General features: G+C 40.1%; 1 protein-coding gene across 1 annotated transcript; it reads right to left on the bottom strand.

Annotated features, from left to right (window-relative positions):
• Positions 1-10,577: 10,577 nt before the first annotated feature.
• Positions 10,578-14,747, bottom strand: LOC118225047 (leucine-rich repeat-containing protein 30-like). Its single transcript, XM_035413054.1, has one exon. It carries the CDS (start codon positions 14,597-14,599, stop codon positions 13,721-13,723), a length of 879 nt encoding a protein of 292 aa, XP_035268945.1. The 5' UTR covers positions 14,600-14,747; the 3' UTR covers positions 10,578-13,720.
• Positions 14,748-26,379: the final 11,632 nt, after the last annotated feature.

Raw genomic sequence — 26,379 nt, forward strand, 5'->3', positions numbered from 1 at the left:
ACTTGCTGAATGTCAAGTATGGGGAAGATCCAAGTGGGTGAAATGCAGAAAGGAACCCATAATGCATTGTGGTTATTGAAAAAAAAGCCTGTGTAAATGGACATTCAAATTTGTGGTTTTGTCAGAGAATCACAGAAGAAACTACAGTTTGTTTCCTTATGTTGGTAGTTCCAGCAAAGTCCTTACCATTATTTTATTCTTTTTTCCCTTTATTTTCATTTATGTCAATCAAATTAATTTCCACAGTTTGTACTTGACCTGTGCTGTCCACACTGTTAAACATGCAAAATAATTCTTTGGTACTTTTCATTAATCTTTAATCATCACTTAACACAAAAACAAATGTTCAACCTTCGAAAGATCCACTGCGAGTTAAATAAGTATTTATTTCTATACATGTTGTTTGATGGGCACATTACTACTGGTGTAAATTCAGGTATGCACAAAAACATGTCCTTGTCACACAGGCATGTCACATGCCTGCTCTTGCTCTTGATTTATTTAATTTAATTTTTTGACATGCTGCCTATTTTTGTGTCCTTGTGATGTTTTTCTATGAATGAATTCCCTCACTGAAACACATTTTCATCGATTATGCTTGATCAACCCACCTCAGCCCCGGTCACAATTCATTGACCCTCCCCTGCACCAATCACACCTCATTGAGCCAATGCTGCACCAGTCAAACTTTATTGAACCCACATCCTGCTCCAGTTCCATCCCATATCGATCCCAGAAGTTTGATGAACTTTTTTTTCACTAAACTCAAGTATGTAGAGTGTTTGCACTGAGAGTGAAGGTGATACTGGTATTCTTAGTCCACTCATTCCCTCTGAGTTCCCTGCACTGCTTTGGGTAATCGTGGGACACCCTATAGGGCATGCAAGGATCATGAGGTGGGGCTCACTTCACACAAAGGTCCTGCACCTGAAAGGGTTAGGGATCAGGAACACCCCCCCCCCCCCCCCCCCCCCAGGCAATTCAGAGAGGGCACCACCTAACGCGCATGCCTGCAGGCACTGGGTTAAATACCACATGCCCCTCCTGAAAAGAGGGGAAAAAAAACACGAGAAGAGAGAGAAACCTCCATTGGTGTAATCAAAACCAGCAGCCTGCAGCTGTGCTGCAGTAATGCTAACTACCATTCCCGCATTCCTGCTCGTGACCCTTAAATATTCAGTTGCAATTTAAGAAGGGATGGTGGTGTGCCCTAAAGTAGATTTAGTCATGTGAGCGGTTATTTTTTCCACGTTCTGCTGTAGGGCAAGTGCCTGAGCCGAAGGTATGGGGGGATGGGGGCGGGGGGTCAGGGTCAGGGGACAGGGGTCACTGTGTTAGAATGGCAGTGGCCGTGAGCAGCGGGCAGGGATCGCGGTCACCCGCCTCTGTTCCGCTCCATTGTGCAGCGCAGCTGGGCAGAGGGCCACGCAGACTGACCTTTGACCTTTCTCCAAGGGACCGGAGAAATGGGCGTAAGCGCCTGTGGCCGAGCTCAAGTGGATAATTCATCGACTCTTGATCCCGTCCCAATAGGTCTCGCTACCCGCAAGAGGAGGTAGGTCTTCTTGTGTTCGTGAGGTCAGTTCTGAGCCTGCAGTAGTCGAGTACCTCAAACTCTTTAATTAAGACTTGAGGGATTTTTTTGAAATGGGTCCGTGGTGAAGGAGGCAGTTTCTTATATAGCTTATTTACTGCCTCTGTACAGTTTGGTGGCTGTTGAGTTCTTGTGTCAAGCCTCCGAAGATTTCCCCAAAACATGTGGTTTTAATTAAGGCAAGGACTTCGCTGAATCAATATGGTTTTTTGTTTTTCTTTCATACATAACTAGTCCTACTCGAGCCATTATTTGTATACCTGTAGAAGCTCACCACATCTTCTGGATCTTTCCTTTGCACCAAGGACACAACCACCCCAGTGCAGAAAAACAAAAAATCCTTGAGCATACAATATTTACTTTTACTTTGGTTTTAAGAGCTGAAGATTTTTTTTTACCATGATATCCTCTTGAGGAAACAGGTTTGCAAACTAATATAAAGTTTTTCTGATAGACAATTGCATAAAGTAGAAATAGTGGTTGGCTACGCGTTCCTTGCTTTGATATTGCTCTTACCCAAAACGCAGTCTTTCGATGCAAACCACGTTTCCCTGTTTAAATATGCAAGACTCGGCCTTGGTTCGGATTTTGTATTCCCGTCAGCAGCTTGGGCTGGACTTCTTCTCCCCGTGGTTCCTGAACATAAAAGGCATGTGTAAACAGATGGCCCACGAGGGGGAAGGTACGGTGGTGATTGTTGTTTCCATACACAGGTGTTGAGATTCTCTGAGAGACGAGAGCGAGTCGCCTTTTTTTTCCCGGATACCATGCGACCCTTTCAGAAAAGTGTCGTGTTTCAGCTCTCACACCTGCATTTATTATTGCTTTCGGTGTCGCTAATGTACAAAGAGGGGGAACCGGTCACCGTAATTATTTCCCATCTCAGCCTAATTCGAGACAGATAAAAATCTGCATGCTTTCACAAACGCCTCATTTTTGTCTCAGATCAAAGTAAAGGGAACTGCGGATGCTGCGATAAAGTCATCCAAACGTATCGCCTGGCTTGCAAAACAGTATATGTACAAAACACATTCCGTGACCCGAACAAATGTACATTGGACTTTAGCTTCATTGACCCATAAATAAAAACATTCATAACTGTCACACAAAATAAATGACTTGTGAAAATGTACCGTGTTTCTACCATTCACAGTTAAACAAGTGAATGGTGAGAGTAAACCTATCACCCTGTGGTTTTCCTGCTGTGTTGCTCGGGGACTAAAATGCTGGGAAGCACACCTCAGCACTGTTGGTTTTTTTATATTGTGTAGACTGTTCCCTTTTTTATTGGTGTCACTCTCAACACCCTTGAGTGGCTTTTCTTGCCAGAGAAGAAAAAGAAATGCGATTAGCAGAACCTCCGTCTCGCAGAGCGAAAATGAGCTTGCACGTGCTTCCTCGCCGTCGTTTTGGGTGTCAGCCTTCTGACATTTCCCAATATAATTGCATAATCCAGACCTGAGGAACGCCAGCTCCCCGTGGTGATGGAAGAGGAAAGGATATAATCCTCTGGATGCGACAGGGGGACTGAATTCAGTACCCCGCGAGCAACAGCAGCATCATCGTCAGCCTTGCTTTTAACGGAAATGCTGTTTGGGAAGATCATTTGCACATTGCTCTCCCAGGTGCCTTCAGCTCCATTTAGGTCTGCCAACAACCCTTTTAAACCAGCAGTCGCTTCATAAATGTTAACTGATGTTCAGTCTCGCTCAATCACAACGCTTGACTGTCTCTCCGGCTTTTGCAATAAGGCAGAGCTCATACTTTAAGAACATAAGAATATTTCATGATAAGAATAGGCAAATAAGGCCACATACTGCAGACTGTATAGAGGGCATTTAGCATTATGTCAGGTTTGGTCTTTGAGGGCTCCCAGAAACTTCTCTGCCGTGTTTTGGTAAGAGGTTGCACATTTTAACTCACTTTGTGGATAACATGCTTCCTAATGTCTATTATATACCTTCATCTTATTTCCACATATACTCTTTTGTTCTGGTGACAGAATCCAACTTGAAATAATTTTTTATTGATCCCTTTCAGAAATGTGAAAACACCAATCATGTCCCCCGAGTGTACTTTTTCTATGACTACACAGATTAAAGGCTGGATTCAATCAATATTTGTCATGAACTTTCACTCACACTTGAATGCAGCTGTTCATAGTCTTTTCTCCAAATGCAGGTTTGCAAGTTCAGCTGTATTCATGAAAGGGCTTTTTTTTTCTTTTTTCTTTTTTTTTGAAAAATAACAGTTTTATTTATTTAACAGAGAAATTAAGGATCAAATGTTGATTGATTCCAGGCCTGAGTGTCTCTGCATAAGTTTGAAACTAGGAACCAGAATTCATTCCAGTAACTCAGTTCAGGTTTAAATTTGATCAATTAAATTTATTGAGCAAAACATTTCTCTAAATTCCCTTTCAATTCACTTAATCTCAATTTGCCAATGCAAATCAATTCAGCAAACTCAATTCAAATTCAGTATTCCTCTCACACTAATTCCTTAAATTCTCTCCTTAATAAATTCCCACTCAAATCCAATTAACATCACTTGTATCAATTTCATCTTCATTCAGTTGATTCAGATGGCTGAATGAATACATACAACAGTATATGTGGTATGAGTTTCATTAAACAACTGCCAATACCTACTATATTCACTTTCCTTTTCTTTGCTGAGCATAGAAAGGACATCACCATTTACAAAGTTAGAAGGTTTATGGGTGTTGTGTGGAATCAATGTATACATTCAGATAAAGTACCCAGACATCAATGATTATTATTAAGATATAGGCTTTTAAAAAAAATGTGTACACAGGTTTTGGCTGTGGTTTTTACGAACAGGCAATTGCTGTCATTCTTGCAAAGAGCGGGTTCCAAACAGCAGCAATCACCCCTACAGATCCTGTTTTTGTCTCTGGTGTTTGTACCTCAGGAAGACACAGCTAGCTCCCATTAGTTTTTAGTTCCTAAATAGAAGAAAGGGAAAAACAGAAAAGGTCATGTTCCAGTAGCAGTCTGAGAGTCACCAGGGGAAGTATGTATTGTTCCTCGAAATGACTGTGGTGTTGCATGGATTGTACTCATTTCCTGGGGAGGCATTAAAATGCTACCCACACAGAACAAGTCACATTTAAAATGTCGACATGTGTAGGACAAATATTTCTGTGCAAGTGGTAACAGTGATGGAATGGTAGGCTCATTTGCGAGCTCTCTAACAGGTCTTGGTTAGAATAGCTTATTCTCCTGAAATATCAGCTGAGTTTTCCTGGAATAATTGCGCTGTGCACTATCACTACTATTTCACCTACACGAGAAGCATACAGTCATGAAACAACCTATTCTTTTCAAGCAATAAAGGACAGCTGCTTCTGAACACAGTACCACATCAGAAGCAAAATCAATTCTGGTTTTGTGGAGAGAGATATCATGCAGACAGAGTATAATGACTGTGTCATGAGGGACAGTCAGGCAATAAACAAAACAACCAGCAATCCTTTCATGGATATGTGGCTGCAAAATCTGATCACTTTCTTTGGAAGTTATAACAACATTTTTAGGAGGTTTGCAAGGTGCTGTACACTGCAACTATAATGCAGTGTAAATTGAACTTAGCAGAAGAAATAAGGCCTACATGGAGGCTGGGATGAAGTACCAAAATTTCAGAACTTTCAAATCATGTGAACCTGCTCTACATACCATATACAAACATATGTGTGTTTGTGTGGATCTACATACATTCTGTTAACTGTGCATTCAGTCTTGCCATACGTAATAGTGAAACCTCTTTTTCCTTGGCTCATGATAATCACACACGTCAGTTCTAGTGAAATGAGCAAGTGTCAGCGTGACAGTTCAGAGCAGTTCATATATATATAGGTACCTAGCTACTTTCAACACCTTTAATGAATGGCTCTGATGTATCCACTATTTAATTAGATCAGGTAGGTTTTTAGTGAATATTCTAGACTTTTAATCTACACAGTAAAAGTCTACACGTGTTAGTATCTGCAAGCTCACAGGATGATCTGGTTGTGTGCCATAGAATCAGGTATTCTTCTCGCTTTCAATAAAAAATAAATAATCCAAGCCACGAATAAAGGCTATGATTCTGGAATTTGTCTGTTGTGCTTCTTCATTTGCTGTCATTACAGAGGTACATTTTGTCTTCTATTTTTAGTATTAGAAAGGTATTATTTCAGTGATAACAGCAAATGCAAAAAAAGGCTCAGATTCACAGAAATGATTTTACATCGAAAGGATAGTAGTACAAATCCCACCGACAGTATTTCTCTGAACCACACGAATAATGCCTTTAATCAATATCTGTACCCCACAGAACCACAAAAGTCGATCATAAATGAGAAGCCACACACAAAAAAACATCCAGGGAAATTACATATTATGAGTGTATATATAAATGTGTCCCCTACATGAAAATGCCTGACTTTACAGAGAGTAGACTGGGACTTGTTTCTGCCAAAACACCGGGAATGCTCCAGCAGTGTACTGTGAGAAGTGGAATTGCCTACCATTAAGAACCTGCTCCAGAGCTGGTTTGCCAGAGGACACAGTAATTTTGTCTTTTTTCACCATAGTGATTTATGGTTTCTTCAGCACACTCAAAATGAGCATCCCTGCCACTAGGGGGCAAACTGCCTGCAGGTGCAATTTATGAACATGTGACAAAGTGTGGCTCAGTATCAAGAAACACTATGATGGTTGGCGGACTGAGGGAGGGGAGTTGAATCAGATACTCTAGAAAAGATGGTTTTCAGTTCAATATTTTTATTCACATCCACACATTGAAAAACTCAAAAAATGAAAATATTGTGTTCTGGTCTCAACTGTATACATCCACTAAGTGAAATAATTTCAGATGTATACTGTCTGGAGTAATCAAAAAATAGGTGTATGGGATATGGAATTAAATAGTATATGAAGCCACATGGAAACTGACACTATTATACAGTAGTGTACTACTATACAGTAATAAGTGTGTGAATTTAATGGTATTACATTATTACATCATATTTATTATATAGTTCCTCTAAGAATTCTTATATTTAATTAGCAATGAATGGCTTTGTCCTTGGTTGAGATTGTCCAAGGTTTGGTATGACTGGCTAAATGTTGCATAATGCACCTTGCTGAAAATCTGAAAAAAGAAAACTGAAAATCTTTTCCATATGGGTATTATGTATGGATATTATATAATGGTACAACCATGCTGTCAAGTTACTTGAGTGTGCTGTGAACATCATTTAAAAATAAATTGTTTTATCATTTATCAATACACAGGATGGTATGATAAATACTGAATTATTATATTAATATGATTCTTTTTTCAATAAATGCATCAACTACATATTAGAAAATTTGACTACTTCAAAAAGTTTAAAAAAATCACAATTACTTAAATGCCTTGTCTTAGAGCAGCTACATAGTTGGGTAGCACTGAGATAAATATTTCCTGCAAACCTTACTGTCCTACCATTTGTAAAACTTGCTACCTCCAGCGGTCTAGACAAACAGAGGGGAGACCATCAAGTGATACATTAAATTAGCTATTGTTACTTTCTGCTACATGCCGCTAGACCAGGGGTGTCAAACTGAATCCCAAGGGGTCCACAGTGTCTGCAGGTTTTTGTGGTTTCCTTCCAATCAGCTTCCGATTAAGGCCTTCAGAACAAGGTGTGTGACTTAAATATTACAATTGTGCCAAGAACACCCCAAGAACTAGCATCATTGAAGATGTCCCACAGATCTATTACTTTAATAATGTTCTCTACATAGCCTGGACTACAGTCTGATCACACAGTTATTTCCAGATTATGAATAATTGTTTCACCCTCCACCACCTCCCCACTTTGAAGGTCAAATGTATTATGATTTATTATTCAAATGTGTAATTATTAAAAATGTATATATGATGATTACCCCCACTGCTCTTATATTTCTAATATAAAGCCATCACTGATCTAATTAAAAATGCTCAGCAGATGATAACAATGATGTCAACATTGATTGCTCCTTTCACAAATACAAGGACAAGGCTCAACATTATGATCAATAGCCTTTCCCATATGGACTGCACCGTACAGAAGAGACAGGGAAAGATTTTGCAGTGTCAACAATCTAAGGATTAGTCCAAGGGCTAACTGCTAAATGACCTTCCCGTTAACTCATGACTCCAGTTAATAGCAGAGTCATATCTATTGAGTTGGTACATCCCCTATGGTCATATTCAGGGTTTGAATTACACTCTTACTTTTGAGCGGCACTGTGAGATGGGTGGGGGGTATTTGTGATTACGGAACGGAGAGGCTAATGTTTCTCTTGGGGTAGCTAAGCTCCACCTGGTGTCCCCATAATTTCAACCCTGGTCGTATTAAAAATTTTCGAATGACACCATTTTACATAATTTATTCATATTTCTGAATAAACCATTTATTGGCTACAATATCATTTTTACATTTGCACTTTCACACATTTGCAGGTGCACACAAAATTAGGTAATAATTCCAACAGCTATATCTTGATATTGACCGCGGTAGTGCTAAAAATATATATAAAACATTATTATTAAAATTATGGGTCAATTAGGTGAAACACAGTGGTCAACAACAGTAATACTAAGAACTAGCAGGAAAAGCCTCACGGCTAACCCTTACTGTAATTACTTACCTGCAACATAGACCAATGAAACAAATGACAGAGAACATGTCAGAAAATACCCCTCCTCAGATTCAGTGCTCTAATTGAAGACTATAAAGGTTGATTAGAAACACTCCAGGTCAAGCAAGGCGTCACCTTCAGGCCTGTCCTAGTTACCCTTGACACCAAGAGGCAATCATTTTCTTTTCAAATGAGTGACTGCTCGGCGGCCGGCTCTGTGGAAAGCCCTGAGGCAGCGGAGAGAGACGTGGAGGAGGGCACCACAGTGCTAACCGGTCTCCTCCAACAAGGGCCTGCAGAGTGGAGGTGAGCAAGATAAAGCAGTTTAATCAGTATCTGGGGAATGAGAGAGCCAGAGAGCAGGCCAGGGGCCTCTCTCTCTCCCTTTCTCTCTCTCTCTCTCTCCTGCTCTACCCCTCCCTCCCTCTCTCCCTCCCTCCCTCCCTCCACGCTGAGAGATAAATGTTCCTCCTGGAAACAATATCAGGAACTTGCCGGGGATTCAGGGTCATGTGCGCAGGGGCGGTGGACAGCACAACAGCGCGGCGATGAGAACTTAAGCGCCCGCCGATCGCCGGGGCCAGATGAATTGGCCGCTTAACCTTGCACACGGTCTGTAGATAAGAGAAGGACACAATGCGCTTCTTCATCATGCTCCGGGAGATGGAGGATGTGGAGGCAGGACAGAGGGAGGTTGCCCAGCATGTGAATTTTTCCATTCCTGCCGCGCTTGTCCGCCCACTGTTCCGAAATAAACTTTTCTTGCGAGAATATTGTCCAACGGGCGAGTCTACTCGCAGCATCCAATCAGCGCGTCTGTAGGTTCTCTCGGAAGTGGGTTGCGATTGCGGTTTGGGGATTTATCATGGGTGACTGCTTTTTGCACATTTACCTGCTTTGCTTCTGTGAAAAAGTACAGTTGCCCAGTTTTTAATGGGGCTCAAAATCTAGTTAACATTATTCAAATCTGGCCCAATAAACAGAATAAAAAAAGCACCAGAAAAAATTCTGCCTGACCAGACTATGAGCCACACAAAACACACACACACATACACATACCCAGACAGATGCATATATCCAGTGCAAAGACATGACCAGTGTTGATCGCTACTGGGAGTGCTGGGAGTTTAATATCTGTTGTATAACAGTGATTTGAGGTCACAGCAGTTCTGCCAGGCAATTTGCTATCATGAACTACATTGCACACTCCTGTTGGTTCTGTCTGTTTATTTAATCAATTGCCAAATACCTCAGCTATTTTGACTGAAATATCTTTGGCAATGAGGTAATTGAGGGTTTGGATTTAACTACAGAGGACATTTTGGCTCTTGGTGGACCAGCCCTGGTTTATGATCCAATAGGAACGAAGAACTGTATCTCAGGCAAGAAATTATTTTCAATGCTGCCGTGTGACTTTCTGTTAAAATAGCTCATCGTCTGCAATGGTTTATTTAAAGCCAATGCTTTCAGAATATTAAAATAACTGCAAGCTGTTTGCTTACATTTACAAGAAACATTCCCTCCTGCACGAAATTAACAACTGCCTTAAATTGGCCAGTAGATGTCAATGTTATGCCTCAAAGGAAAACCCCACATACCCTCCCTCACTCCCACAAATTTCATCCTTCATTTAATCCCAAGAGTATGACTCTATAGTACCCTGAAGCATTAGATTAAATGATCATGAAAAGGAAAGTTACCTCAATTAAGACCAGACTCTTGAACATTTGTACAATATCTGTGTATGAAATATATACACTTAACAAAAGATATACAAACATTCCTTGAAAATATACACTATATAAAATATATACAATATGCATACAGACCAACATTGCTCTTTTTGGGTTTGGAATACTGGCACAGTGGGTGCAAGTCACCTACTGTGCAAGTCTAACTTTGGATATAAAATGCTATTGTTCAACATGGGGATTGCTCATTTGGACAGAAGTTCACATTTAGCCTCTGTACACAGGCGGGAACAACTAAGGCAGCTTCTCAATTACAGAAATGGCTTAAGAAAAGGCATCTCTTTACAAATCACCAAAAGGTCGCTGTTTAATTCTTTTGGTACATGCCATTCACGATAGAACAGACCGGAAGTAAATGAAGACGGTCTCCCCTAAATCGAATGTTAATGAACGTCAATGATGGTTTTTTCAAGAGCCAACCCAGGCGTGCAGCTAGAACATACTACATACTTCAGCCTGCTCTATATGTGCAGAGACCAAACTGAAATTCCTGAATTTACCTTAAACCTCTTGCATTTCTCCATTTAACCAATAAGAGCTTTATTCCATTTCTTGGGTCATTTTAGACTCCATATGAGCTTGTTTATTTGCAAGATTAATTTATGCAAATAACATCAAAATGAAAGAAAATGACAGCTTCTATAAGAGTATTACATTACATATTATTACAGAGCAGCTTTTTCAGTAAATGCCGTGCATAACCATATTAACACGTCACTGTTTTTACAGTACAATCATTAAAACAGTTGCTTAAGTATTAGTTCTCTGATTCAGATGATAACAAGCAGCATAACCACATAAAATTCCTGTTTACCATCTCTAATAAACCCATGTCACCAATTCTCTTTCCTTAAGATATAAATGTCACAAATATACAATATGCTATCTAATATATGTGAGATATGGTCATTTTGTTTCTCTGTTTCTATCGGAAATGCAATTTGATTCAACCACTGCATCCTTCCTGGTACATCAGCCAAGTGTGGAAAAACACTCATTATTGTTGACATATTTGTCTACAAGACTATTTCCCTCGGTAAAGCAATACAAGCAGAAGGTGTTAGAGCCTGGTGCGTTTGTGATAAATCTTAAGTGGTATATTTCTTAAATTAAAAGAAATATTTAACCACAAAAAAATAAAAATTCTACAAATACAATATCAAAATTGCTACATTAGACATTTTTGTTGTAGCTAGCTTTCTTACAGTTGTCCATATGTCTGTGTGTCTGCTGTGTGCACTGAGTTTCACATTTTTGAAAGTAGTGTTGTATTTAATGGAATAAAATCGTTTATGTCCTGTTGAACTGGATACCATGCATAGTTTTTTTTTTTTTTTGTATGAGTAGCAATAATGCTGTGAAGAATGCACACGTGCCCTCATCAGACACTGATTCCCACAGACTGAGTACCGGGCACACTCGCTGAGTGGACAATTTGCATGACTAATGGGATTTGGCATTCATTGTACGACGTATAACCACCACGAGGAAAAAACTATGTGCTCTCAAAGAGGAAAAAACATACACAAATCAAAGTGTAGCATGCGGCTGTCGAAAAGTCAAAGGGCATCCAAAGTGCATGGGACAGAGAGCCAATACACCACAACATTATTTTATGACACTTTTACCTCCACTGACCACCTTTGAGATTTGTAGTACTGCACATATACTTTCATTTTTGTGATTAGTGCCATATTATTTGACGTATAAGGATGTCTTCACATGATGAAAACCCATGTGTGCAAATACATAAGGCTGGCTCTGGCCATAAAATTAGATTGTCTATCAGGAGCTGGAAAACTCTAAATTAATATTTTTGACTAGTTTTAGAGCTGTTCTCTAATAGCTCATAGTTATTGCATAAAATTGAAAAATAATAAATGATAAGAGTATTCACAGTAAGAACAGAAAATGATTATGAATCCTAAAAAGGTTTTTGCATTGCACTTGCAAATAATCACCAGTAGTATATTTTACTTCTTTGTGGAAAACAGAAAAAGCGTAATTAACTCTGAATAGCATTTAATCAGAATAGTTCCGCAGTTCATAAATCATTTAAGAGAATGTAATCATCCCGCAAAAGTGCTAACAAAAGATTCTCTTTTTCTATTAAATTTTGATTATCAACTGCAAGATTTGAGAAGAACTATGCACAACCATATTTTTGCATACTGTAACATGTATCAATATACATTTAAGCAAATGCAGACATCTTCCAAGATAACTGGAACAAAACACACATTTATATGCAAACACAATATTCATTTGGGACCAAAATCAGATTATTGATCAACCAAGCACAAGGGTCAGGGTTTTATAATCAGGGTAATTGATTAAGAGATAAATTATGTCACGGTGCACATGAGCCATGGATCAATAGAAAAGTGCTCACCAGATCATTTTATCATCATCATGGTTTATATTCACATCTGTTTCTCTGCATCGATCTGTACAGCACAAACAACATTATTCTTTATGATCTGATAAGAAAAGTCAATTTAAACAATGAACAAGGTTTACTTCTTTGACCCGGGAGGCAACAGAATGATTTCTGCATGCCTCTCCAGTCCAGGGATAGCTTGTATGCTGACTGGTGCCAGCCGGAATAAAGCCAATGGATACAAATGCATTTGGAATAGCAAACAGGTTATTTTTAAAAAAGGTTCTTTGTTCAATACTTCAATACATTTGCCAGACAAACCTAATGCCGACATGTCACAAATACAAAAAAAGTAAATCCGCTAGGAAAGATTAAGACGAGCTCCATTGATTAAAACTTCATGTTGCAGGAAAATGTGCAGAATCAGTCTGTCCGTTTCTGAGCAATGTTCAGTCGCAACTCTTGAATGAAGCAGTAGGTGACTACAACACTGAACTGTTTGCTGACGTGATGGAGTGGAACATTTAATCAAAGTTTATGGCACCCCTTGAGTTGGATTTAATGTCCCCCCATAGTTTCCATTAGTCCGCTCAGACTTGATCCTTGCTATGCAGCCTGAGACCCAGGGGAGGGGAAGGTGGGGGAAGGAGGTGGGAGGGGGTTGCTGTAATTGAACTTGTTCTTCCCCCGGAGTCTCTCTGCCGCAGGGGGGAAGCAAGGTCAACCGAACTGAGTCAGCAGAGTGCAAAGTAGAGGCATGTGCTTCACAAAAAAAGTGGAGAAATTCCATGCTTGTTCAGGGTGAGGAAATGACTAGTCTCTCGCTTGAGTTCACAGGTGGCCCTGGGAACGCACTTCTTCGGAAGAAATCCTGATACCAGCTCCTCATTGTTTCTGTCTAATGATAATGTTTTATCAGAATTTCTTTTCTACTCAAGGTTTAATTTCCTCTCTAATTTATGTTTCTTCACACAAAATCCTTCAGACTCCAGAGCAGCATGAAGTTGCTTTGCAAAATAAGACCAATCTTCATTACTGTACCCACATTATTTAATCAAGAATATTGTCAGGGACGATCAGTTGTGATATTAAAATCCACAGTTTCAGCAACCTTAAGGCTGTCTTGGCATTTCCATGAAACTATAAATGAATGGCTTTAACGCAAGGTTATCCAGTCCTTTACGTTTAGATCAAGGAAAAAAGTCACACAACGCTTACTCATGAAATATGAATGAGTGCCTTCTGCCGGAAGACCCAATAACATAGTGCCGTGATTTAAGTCACATAACAGTGATTGAGTTGCTCCCACATTTCAATCTCACGCTGACTTCAGGTAGCTGTAGAGGGCACTGAGTCCTCCCTCCAACACCTCTTTAATGGGCTTCAGCAGTGGGTTGTGCATGATGTGCAGGCCCTTATCCAGCGGGTGGCAGGCCAGCTTCTCCAGCTTCCTCAGCAGGTACATTTCCACAGGAACGTTCTGGATGTCGTTGAAGTCCACATTGAGCAGCTCCAGAGAGGTGAGGAAGCAAAGGGTCTTGGGCAAGGAGTGAATGCAGTTGCCCTCAACGATGAGGATTTTCAGGTTGACCAGAGCCTGGATCTGGTCGGCGATGTTCTCCAGTCGGTTGCACGCCAGGTGCAGGAAGACCAAGCTCTTCATGCCGTAGACGCAGGCGGGGATGTGGGAGAGGCGGTTGTGGCTGAGGTTGAGCTTCTTGAGGCTGCTCATGCCCACGAGGCTGCTGGGGAGGCCCACGATTTGGTTGTTGGCCAGGCTGAGCACCTCCAGCTTGGTGCAATCGCTCAGCTCCTCGGGCACCTCGCTCAGCCGGTTGCGGTAGGCGAAGAGCACCCGCAGCCTCTTCAGCTGGCCGATCTCGGGGGGCAGGCTGGTCAGCTGGTTCCCCCACAGGTTGAGCACCACCAGATTCTGCAGGGCGCCCACAGCGGGAGACAGCGCGAGCAGGCAGTTGAGGGACAGGTTGAGCTTCTCCAACTCCGTAAGCTCCCAAAGCTCCTCAGGGGCCTCGGTCAGGCCACGCATGGCCAAGCTCAGAGTGCTGTACCCAAAGCGGGTGGTGGCTTGCTTGCGGATCCTCTCCGCCGAAGACAGGCTCTCCTCCTGCCCTGCATTCTTCCTGACTTGTTTCTTCAGCTCCTCGGTGGCAAAGTCCTTTGATTGCTTGCCTCCCATTCCTTCAGAATGCTCGTGCTATTGTCTCCTTGGCTAAAATGTCAGAGCGCATTCTGTAAAAGCACTGCCCCTGTCGAGGGGGGTTATGAGGAGATGACAGCCAAGCAGCTTTCAGCAAAGTTGATCTGTTGCCCTGGGAAGCCTCAGAGAACATTCTCCGCTCCTTGTGGTTTCTCCCCGGCAGACGTCTGCTGGAAATCTGCCTGGAAACACTGCCTGAGTGGAGCGGAAAAGAGCAAGTGTCATCCAGCGAAAGCTTTGCTGTGGTCCGCTGACAGGAGTGTGCAAGAAAAAAGCCCGTGGCGTGCTGCCCAACTTGCAGTCACATACCGAGTTTCAGTCCCACCAGCTGCCACTGTCACTTCAGTATTTCCTCTCGGTGATAACTAACCTTGATTGTGTTAAGGGCACCAGGATACCATTTTTGTCAAAGTCATTTAATGTCCCAGCATGGCGATTACACACCCTTGACCACAAGCCATGTCATCCATTATTAGGTCAGTACCACATAAATCAGCTCTTTGGTTCAAGACAGCAAGTAACGACATGGCCGTCCTGAGCCTGTGTAGCTTTCAAAATGAACCATCTTGCCTTTCAGAATGGAGCTAAACAAGAACAGGAAAAGGAGCTGAATATGTACTGCTTTACTGAGTAATAAGTGTAACAATACAATCTGGGTTGTATATATAGTATGCAGACATAACTAATATTAATGAATCCTTACAATGCAAGTTACAATGAAATACAATTATTATTTATTCATAACAGTATACATGCTTAAATATGGCAAGAAATGTGTGGATTAAGAAAAAACATTAAAAAGAAAGTTATTCAATGCTTGATTGTTGGCAGAAGATACATGTCAACAAAAACAGGCCATCAAAAAACTGAACATCACATTCAACACAGTTTATCACAGTGATTACAGTCATGCAGAGATAGGAAATGTCGCTGTTCCTTAGAAAAGTGGTTCAATTGTTTTCTTGTGTGTTCATAGTGTGCAGTGGCATATGTTGTAAATTAAGCAATATCTTGACAATGCAAAAGCTGAATAGATATAAATTTACTGTCTATGTTAAATAATTTCAATAGTGGTATTTAAGTCGGATGTAATCTTCAGTGGCCATATTTTTCACATCATAGCCGAGAATCAAGATAATTAAGAAAGATAGGTTAGTTAAATTTAACAGTACAGCTAAAGGTTAGTTTTTCTTTCCCTCATCAATCAATTTTTGCACACATTATCATCGATGCTGGTATAGGATTGCCCTTTCACAGCAATGCAAATTAAATGACCAATCTTATGTAACACAGCCATAACGCAGCCATTTGTAAGTTGTGTGTAAGCTGATGTGTTTGTTAACATTAACCACCAAGTGAAGACTGACAGGGGATACACCGCCAGCCTTCTGAGTATTTGTAACTGATCGGTCCTATGTTTATTCAGGCACGAGGCTAATTTGGTTTGTGTCATAGCCCCGGAGGGTGCGTGCACAATTGTACGTGCTTACACAAGGAAGCACACTTCTGTTTGTGAGAGCAAGGGAGGATTCCAGCTAAAGTAAATAGCACATAAATAGATCTTGCATAAGTCCTGAGATGAGCTGTTCTCCCATTTAAGATGCTTTAAGTATATTAAACTATATTAAGTCATGATATCATTGTTGGCAGGGTACAGGTGGCTATATCAAGGATTGAAATATTTAGCTTCTGTTCATAGGAGGGGCTTACAATTTGCTAGGCTCTGTATGTGTTCACTACATGTTTCTGTTTGGCTGCTCACCAGTTTCTTGAGAACCTTTTCTGTAGTTTACATGTGGAATGAGACATTGTCCATTCTGATAGCAATCAATAACTACCGTTGTATGAAGGAATGGTGACCTAAAGGGAACTGAAATGCCTGTCACTGTTATGAAGTAATGGACAATACTTCTTAACAATAAATGGACAATATGGACAATAAATGATGAATAAATTAGTGATATTTATTGATATTGGATTAATCAGGTGAAACCCAATGATTGAACAAAGCAAAGTAAGTCCATTAGTATAGAGGGGAATCAACTAAATATAAATTCATTTTAACCCAAATGATTTTAATAACATATTTATATTAATGGTTAAAAATAGTATTAGTTATTAAAAATATATATTTAATGCCTAATACAGTTAGGTCTTTTCCCCTCATTAGATGGGGGGGACATATAAAAAAAGAAAAAATATAGAAAAAAATATTTCAAAATTTTCTGTCCCTTTGCCTGTTGACTTACTCTGTCCTATAATATGTGCACAGGGAATTTCAATCTAATTTCTCACGTATTTGTCCATATTGCCTTTGCACTATCAGTCCAATTCTGAAGAGACCCTGGGTCCGCTCCTCTTTGAAGAATGGGGGAATAGTTTAAAACAGGAAGATGATCTTGCCAGGTATTCAGTGTGACAGAGGAACAAAGAACCATTTGGCATTTGGAATTGCCTTATAAAATATACAAATTGCTTTTGGATTTGGATTCGCAGATCTTTGGAATCACAAGGTGCACTTTGTTACTTCAGTGTTGCATATTTCAACACATTGCCTTTCCCTTTTTTTTTTGCTATAATGGGTATGGATCTTTACGTGGTGTGTTATTTAGAATACCTCCTGTGACCCATTTGAAATATGATGCAATTGTGATACCATTTTGCTGTCTCTTCAGATAATGCACATTCTTGAATGGTACCTGTAATTCTGAAGTGGGCTTCATACTCGTTATGTGGTGTGTAAAAACTGAGCCCTTTTCAGACATTAGCGAAATACATTTAAACACTTGAACAGGGTGCTTAACCAGAATTGCTTTGGTTAAAAACCTGCTACATGAAAATGGAGGTATTCTAAAATAAAGCCATGTAAGCCACTCCGAATGAGGGCATCGACAAAGTAAGTTTTTAATGTAATGTAATAGCACGAGCTTGCATGTTTGACCTGTGAAGTTGACCGGGCCATTTAACCTTACAACCACCCATCTCCAAAACAATTAAGGAAAAATAATCGAAGAATGAAATACAATTATATATATATATATATATATATATATATATATATATATATATATATGTGTGATGTAGTATAAATCTGGAAGTTAACTTGGGGACCCAGAAACTCTGGGCTGTGCTGCTCCTAAAGGCACAAAATAATCTGCCTTGTTTGAGCACAGAGCCATTTGTGCTTAAAGACAGATGTGTCCAGGCCAGCACAAGGAACTTTAACATAGACCAGGGTCAGAAGGTTTATTTTCAGCAAGTTGTCCAGGCCAGGATTCAATCAACATTTGTCCTTAAAATTGATTTACAAATAAATCCAGCGTTCATTTTTGCCCTCACAACCACAGTTTGGTGGGGTTAGCAATTACCAAGAATAACTTGCCTGTGTGAAGAAAAAGGACAGTTCTAGTTATTTTAAAGTCAACGATAGATGCTGAATCTTGGTGTCGGTCCTGGAAGAAGACTGCTTTGTGTGCTTTCTTTGCCTTCTTCGTGAGAAATAAAATAAAGTGTCTGAATGTGCCGCATTGTTTTTATTGTCGTGGTTTTGAGGAAAGGTTTCTTTTAAACATGGTCTTTTCCCCAGCTGTGAATGGCAATGGCAACTGGTAGAAGTCTACAGGTAGGCTCCAGCGTCAGTGTCACTCACATGGTGGGGGAGGAAGGTGGGTGATGCCTTATCTGAGAGCCCCTTGGGCCATAATGGAGCATGGCACCCGTGATAAGCAGAAGAAGTGCTTCTCAATCGCTGCTATCCCAGGGAAAACGGGGAGGATTACCCCAGGCCCCGGGGGTGCCGGGGTCCACGCTGGTTCACACGGGGCCCTCGGGGAAGGATTTCAGCAAAGCGCCGCCTACTTCCCCGTCTACTCTCAGGTGGGAAGACAGAAATAAACAGTCATCAAACGTGAAGATATGTCTTTCAAAAGCCTTATTTGCGCATCGTGTTTGTTTGTCAGCTTTATACCTGCGACGCATCGGGCTACCCGCCGACTACTGGCGGCTAATCAGAGACCGCTCCACGTGGTTATCTGCTGAAAGAGATAAAGGGAGCCGGAGAGTCGTGGATTATGCGGTACCAGCTAGTTATTTATTGTTCAAGAGTTATAAATGCAAAATTTTCACGCCACCAGTCTATTCCCATTTGCATTTCCGCCACGCTGGGCTGGCGGAAGTTTTCCTTGGTGTCTGTGCGTTTGTTAGGATTTGAAAATTGGTCACACTCTCGCATGCGGCTTGAACGTGGGCCAACAATCAGCTCCACTTTTAACCCACGGGCATGCCTTCTAGTGAAACAAAGGCTGTCTGAGCAATAAAAATGAGCTCACGAAGGCAGATGCTGATTCACAAACAGAATAGAAAACTGGGTAACAAACCGAAATTTCAAAGTTTTGAAAGTAAAAATTTGAAAGTAAAAATAAATAAAATGGATGACAATGGAATGTTGCTGTCTGATTACATTGGTTATAATTCCATCAAAGACTCATTCAAAGAGACAATGACATTAATGCTTAATAAGATTTACGTCTTGATAGTTTCGCTTTTGCTTATAACTTACTGAAAAAATGCAAGTAAGTTTGTTTCAGCTGTAAATAATGAATACTCGGAGGATACCTGCTTGTTCCTCGTTTGTGTGTTCAGTTATGTAAATTGTTGCCCACTACATATCTATAGATATTAGCAGATGATCTGTTGTCATTAACTCAATTTATCTACACTCCCTTTGGAAAGTATAAAAAGTTTTTTTTCTCATAAACAGCACGCTTGTCATATTTCTAAATAGGTACAATCGAAATACATTATGCGCCTTTTTATCCAACCAAGGGAATTTTATGAAATGCAGCGTCTTCCTACTTAGCGAAAACAAGTGGGAAATGGAATATGCCGTTAAAAGCACTAAATCGCTAAATGAGATGTTGAATAAAATAGAACAACTTGATAAATGGATATAAAGATATCACGATCCAACCTATTACACTAGGTAAAGATGCCATTTGTAATATTTTGAAGAATGTGAAGGGAGCGAGCATTGCTATGGCATATGGCTATTGCCGTTACAAAGTGGTCAAATCTGGTTCAGGCTGCTGAAACAGCGTTCGAGAATAAAAACCAATTGTGTTTCTGACAACAGCAGCGTCTGTGATGAAGCACCTCCGAGGAGCCTAACTAGTTCCCACCTGCGGGAGACATAAACTTTAGATGTGCATGTAGCTAGGCGCCGAACAACAGCAGTAGCGAGCAAATAGCCTACCACTATAGGTATCAGTGAGCTTGTTTATTTATTTGCGTACCTCTGAGAGCGAACAGCCGCTGTCATTCAATGAGGTAGGCTACTGTCCAATATATGATGTGACTGGGATTATGGCCTTGTTAATTTGCTTGGGAAGGTCTTTGTTTTCCTGGCTCCTGGGCATCTTTTATCACGTTGCCATGGGTTTTCATGAGTCATCTTTGATAGAGGACCAGCTGGAAGATTTACCCGGTTGCCCCATCACCCAGGATCGGCACAGAGAATGGCGTAATTCACTGAGAGCGGAGCGCGGGCGGAGAATGCTGTGAACGCCAGGCATCGCAGTAAACAAGCTCCCAGCTGCATGTCAGACACATTGTACAAATGCACTTTCGGTTTTAACCACCCCCCAATCATTTCCCATCCGAAGCAAAATAACCAAATGGAGTAAAACCTCACAGAAATAAAGACGTGCCAATTAATAATGCAAGCTCTTTTGAAGTCGTTTCTGCTGTTCAGCCTGAAATTTCCCCGTGAAGACAGCATTGTTCATCCTCTCCCTATCCTCTGTTATGAAAGATGTTCAACATGCCGTAGAATATTGAAAAGCTAGTGACAATGCAAGAGGATGCAAGATGTGAAAGGGAGGAGAACACTGTGGATATGCCATTGCTGGCTAATCCGAGAGAAGTAGGCAGCCATACTCCACCCAGGGACACAGGCCAACAGAGCCAATGAAAGACTTCACTGATTGGGTAGCAGGTGTCTTTTTGTTTGTTCCCTTTGGCTAATTTGTCATGTGAGTTCCGTTAGCCAGCGGTGTTCATGGGAAGCACATCATTAAGGATCAGTGTAGATAGAACAGAGACTTGGATGGACTAATAACACTTCAGAGGTCACATCGAATTTTGAAAACAGAGAGGCACCAAGGTACCCACATTCATATGATTGCAGTGATGAGCATGTAAATGTAGTTTTTTGTATTCCTCACAACGTCACAACAAAATGACCCACAGTTGTCACCCTTTAAGTTTTTCTAAGCTCAGTAAATTCTTTTTCATTAAGAAAAGCACAGGGGCAACTAAAATCATTGTTATGAAACAGTATATGCTGATTATCTCTTTTCCCTGCAACAGTTGAAGCTTATGTATATTTTGCTATGATAGACAAAAGAACCCCACTAGATGGCGCAGCACACACACATACAATACATAGCAGAACAGTAGATTATTATTTTGAAGTCTGGGAATGCTAAGAAAGTCTTTCTGCTAGTTCCTTCCTTTGCAGACCACACAAGTGTCTTCTCTGTTTAAAACTTCAGAACAAGCCTTGAATATAATATTATATATATGGAAACCAAGCAGAATGTCTCCTATTTTGTCCCTTGAATGCCTCCTTAAGAATGCGAGGGCTATTAGAGTGGTCACAGGACTGTTGTGCCATTTCTCTCCTTCTCAGTTACTAATCTCCTGTTAAGCACTGACAGCAGCCTTTCCGAGTATCGACATGCAGGGAACTGTGCCTGGTGACGGATTAATTTTCCCGATGGATACCATACCAGAGGCTGCAGATAAATATATCTGATGGTAGAATGCAGTGCTATTTTCGGACGCAGATATGAATGTGCCACAGTGTTTATATGATTAAGTTATAAACAGGTCCGTACCTGATTGAATTCAGTCATTTACTCGTGCTGTTGATATTTTCATGTTTCATTTTTTAATTTACACATTTTTTTGTGATCAAATTTCTTTTTTTAAATAAGACAAATACATCACATATATAATGATATACTTTTTTCTCATTTCCCTCCAGCCACCCTCTCACACAGTGGCAGTGCCCTCCATCCTGCCACTAGATCTTCTGTCACCATAAGTCCTAATATTGGTAGCCTAATTATAATGCAAAATATCTGATGCAATGTATGATTCTAGAAAAAAAATACACCCATGTTAAAACTGAATGACTTACAGCCTCAATCAATGATACAGCTGGCACAACTATAACAGTTTTATTGGTAAAAATAAATAAGGTACTAAAATGATCTGACAGCTAGATCTTACTGCAAACAAGATTTTACTGTTACAGTTGGGATTCAGTGCCTATATATCACCACCAGAGGGCAGATAACTGAAATGTGCACCTTCTATCCCAATTCTCTTGTGAAAACAGTGGCTCACCACCGACTCCACCGGACAGAACACAAAAGGCAACAACCTCCTCTTCCTTCTTTCAAATTGTCCACTTTTGTTTGAAAATTGCAGTCATATTCCATGAAAGTCAGCCCAGCACATGTAATTCAATATTATTTTCTTTCATGGCCTGCACCATGACAATTGCTTGCTTATTGATTTCATTGCAAGTTAACAACATATTTCCCTGTCAAAAAATTAAATAGATAAAATAAAAAAATACACAAGTAGTCATTAAATACACGGACAGTAGATTGTGACCAATTATTTGTAGCAAGGATAATTTACTTCGATGTTTTTGAAGACTTACATGGGAAATATGTTAACAATACATCTCTCAAAATAAAATGGATTCCATTGCAGACAAAATGAAAGGTGCACACTAAGAAAAGCATTAGTCTGAAGGATACACAGTCCTGGCTGTGAGTTTAGTGAGGCACTGCTTCAATAAAGGAACAGAAGACGAGATTATTAAATGCAGAGCTTTCCACAAGCCTTGGTAGACAGGGGCAACATTGTTCAATTGCAATATAGCCCTTCATAAACATAAACATGCTCTACAGGTGTTCACCCTGGTTTCAGTCCATGCTGGTAGTTCCCTCTATATTTCAAGACTAACATTTTGTTACCTACAGAAATATCGAGCTGAGCCAGAGTATAAAACTGTCCTACATTAGACTGATTCAATTTACTGAGATTGCTACAGTGACTACAATGTTAAGTGACTATGTTAAGCCAACAGTGTGGCACCAGGTTTCGGCACTAATTGCAGATATGGGACTTACTTAGCCTCCCAAATATTAACCATAACCATTAGACTAACAATAGAAAATTGATTCTGGACCTGCAACTAGGGGCAAAAATTAAAAACCCACATCAGTGCTGTGAACTAAGCTCAAACAGACCATGGTTCTAACCCACAAAGCTTTAGTAAAAGCAGTCAAGTAAAAAAGTAGAAGGCTTTTTTCAAAATGTTTTCATTTACTATTATGTAAGTACATTTTCAAAAAAGGATTCCGCATATACATATAACATATTAAAAAATATTTAAAAGTACAAATCCCTGAAATACTATTGGTGGTTTTTACTTTGTGCCTGTGATGTTAGGCCATCACTTGGGGTCCAGTACAGCTAGTACACACTGTGGCATAGCATCTACCAGCATCTGGAACTCTGCAGGGGAGGAAAATGATGGCAGTCTTCCACGAAAAAGTCAATCTGCTCTTGCTTAGTTGATGACAGTAGAAAGCTGGAGCTGTCTCGGTCTTTGTTACAGAATATCCCATAAATTCTCTATTCAGTTGTGGTCTGGTCTGGTCTGGTGACTGAGAAGGCCATGGCATACAGATAATGTCAGTACATTCTTTTCAGTCCACTGGGGGAGACTCATGCTCTATTGAGCGGGGCATTGTCTTCGTGAAAAGCCAACCTCTCTGCAGGAGAGAAATTCTTTAACGTGGGGTAAAGACGTTTAATTTGTACTCTTAAGTAATGACTGATATTGACCTTATGTCTTAAGGATATGGGTGAACCCAGTAAAATGTGTTCCATTGCAGGACTACCAGAAACTTTCACTGTTGGAATAATTTTTCCCCTTTTCGCCCACCAGTACAAACAAATGTATGCATTTCAGCATGTGTAAATTGTTGACTTTTATAATGAAGTAATGTAATAACTGGTATGTAATAAAAACATACCAGTGATGATTACATCTTTATGACAGGGAAGACCAGCCAATCTTATTATACAGGACACAGTAATGGGTTCTGTAGCTGTACAAATCTGAGGGCAGTGTGATAGACAGCATCTAATGGCATAAGGGTAGCAGTTGCATGTCTATGCAATATGTCACCATAGTCTAAAAGTGATAAAAATGGTGCTTTGATGTGGTTTCTTTCTGCATGACATGGGGAAGCAAGTTTTGTGTCTATAAGGGTAGCTAAGCCTTAATCGCAACTTAATTGTTAAATTATCAATATGAATTTTGAAAGTGAGTTTGCCATCTTTTGAAATGCCATGGTAGCTCCAGTGAGGGCCCTGTCAATGAGCATACCAGTTAATGAGCAGATATAGAGGTTATTTGCCCTAGCTCTAGAAAGCAGCATATACTTTGTTTTTTCTGAGTTCATGACAAGTTGAAGCATACTAAGTTGTTTTTGTAAACAGACAGCAGACTGTATAGAGTCAGATTGATGGTACAAAGCAGTATTGCCATTATACAGATGATAATTACAGGTGTTCAGGAATGCAACAATGTTGTTGATATAGATAGTGGACAAAACTGGTCCCAGGACTTAACCTTGGGGAACACCTTTGGTAATATATGAAAGTTGAAGGGTCTCACATACCTTTACACACTGATACCTATCAGAGAGGTAATTTTGAAACCACAGACCCCAAGATCCAAAACATTACTGGATAACCTGTGTAACAGTAGTGGAAGATCGACTGTGTCATAGGCCTTTGTATAAATTGAGTACAGCACAGTGATTTATACTTTCAGGAGCCGACACAGAGCCATTTAAAACCAGAGAGGCTGCAGGGATTGTGCTGTGCCTCACCCTAAACCCAGTCTGAAAGGGATTTAGCATAGAAGAGGAAGACAAAAACTTTCTGAGTTGGTCATTTATCAATGACTCCAATACCTTCACTAGGCAAGACAACTTAGATATGGGCCTATAATGATTTAAGTCCTTTTTGTCCCTTCCTTTGTGCAATGGAAGCACATGGGCTGTCTTCCACACTTTAGGGATAATGCCTATTGAGATTAAAAATGGCCATAACGTAGCCAGATATCAACATGGCTGAGACTTTAAAGAAATAAGGATCTAATTGTTTTTGCCAACTGATTTCTAGTTTCTATGGAGTCACCAACATTCGCACAAGTCTTTTCAAATAACTAACCAGATGCAGCAAAAGGAGGATTAAAAGCAATACATATATCAATTTGGTCAGAACTTAAGTGAGAAGTCTGATCAGCTACCTATTTTAGACAGCATCTTTTACAGTGTGTGGCTGACTTGTCAGTCTGATAGCACTACGAGGCACTTTACAATGATGTCATTGTTTTGTTCATGTTTTCATTTTTTCTTTTTGTCTGGGCTCACCATAGACTTTCACTGCCTCACAATATTTTGTCCAATTTATAAACTGTCTGTTCCCACTGATTAGTTTGTCAATCTAATCTAATATTTATAAAATGTTTACTGATTATTTGGTTGCTTTTATTTTAATTGTGTCTGTTGTTTCACAAGTCTCCCACAAACAGACGAATTATGATGTTTATATGGGTTTTTAAGGGTGTATAACAGTGCAGTATTTTTTGACTCTAAGCAGCACAAACAGAAACTGTTCGATGGCCTTCATTGCACTGCCATTGAAGAATGTTTGATGGTGGCCAAACAGCACATATATACAGACTAAACATCCTCTTCAAAAGTACAACATACTAAGCATCTGCTTCCCCTGACTTGGAGCAGTACCCTTTTGAATGCATTTCCAAGAGGTCAGGCATTTTGCTATTTCAAATGCAGAATCCCATAATGAATGCATTGGTTTGGTTTCTACATTTCTTTCCTTTCCCTTTATATGTATCCCTAGTGGCCCACAGCCTTATATCTCGTCCTGTAAAACTGCACAGAACTCAGCAGGAATTTATGATTTACAGATATATATTGCACCTACCCTGAAAAACCTCACAGGACCCACAAAATATGTGATTATACAGCAAATAGCATACAGACATCCAAGGCCTGGATTCAATATTTGTGTTGTGTCCCGACAGATAAAAACCAGTGTCCCTGCTGGAAATTTACTTGTTCTATCATTTAATCAATTGCCATTTATGTATTCTTTATTTAATATATTTGAAATACAGATTTTAGCCATACTTTCAAATACTGTAAAAATGGATTTACAGAGCCTTCAGCTGCAAGTCCAGACGACGAGGCTGACAGAAGCTGTCTTTCACAATAGATTTTGCTTACCAGTGTGAGGTCATAGAACTATTAGCCAGAATCAATTGCCAGGAATGTATGCACAAACTGAGGAAGCCCCAGTATTTTTTCAACTGTCATTTTGAAACAGGAACATCAGCCTTCATCTCATCAAGACAGCTTGGCAGGATGTCTGGTTGCTTGCTGAATTGATAAACTGCCGTACCTAGAGTCAGCCACAGGTGTTTTCTTTTTTTTTTTTTGCTAATGTACCTTTGGTAGTACTATGTGCTGCTCACATACTAGTTGGTGAATTTCCCAGTATTTTAAAACAAGGTTGTTTTTGGATCCCTTTTTGAGAACTCCTTTAAGAGACAACTGGAATTTTACGTAATAACGACT

The sequence above is a fragment of the Anguilla anguilla genome, chromosome 4 (assembly GCF_013347855.1).
Source record: "Anguilla anguilla isolate fAngAng1 chromosome 4, fAngAng1.pri, whole genome shotgun sequence".
NCBI lineage: Eukaryota > Metazoa > Chordata > Actinopteri > Anguilliformes > Anguillidae > Anguilla > Anguilla anguilla.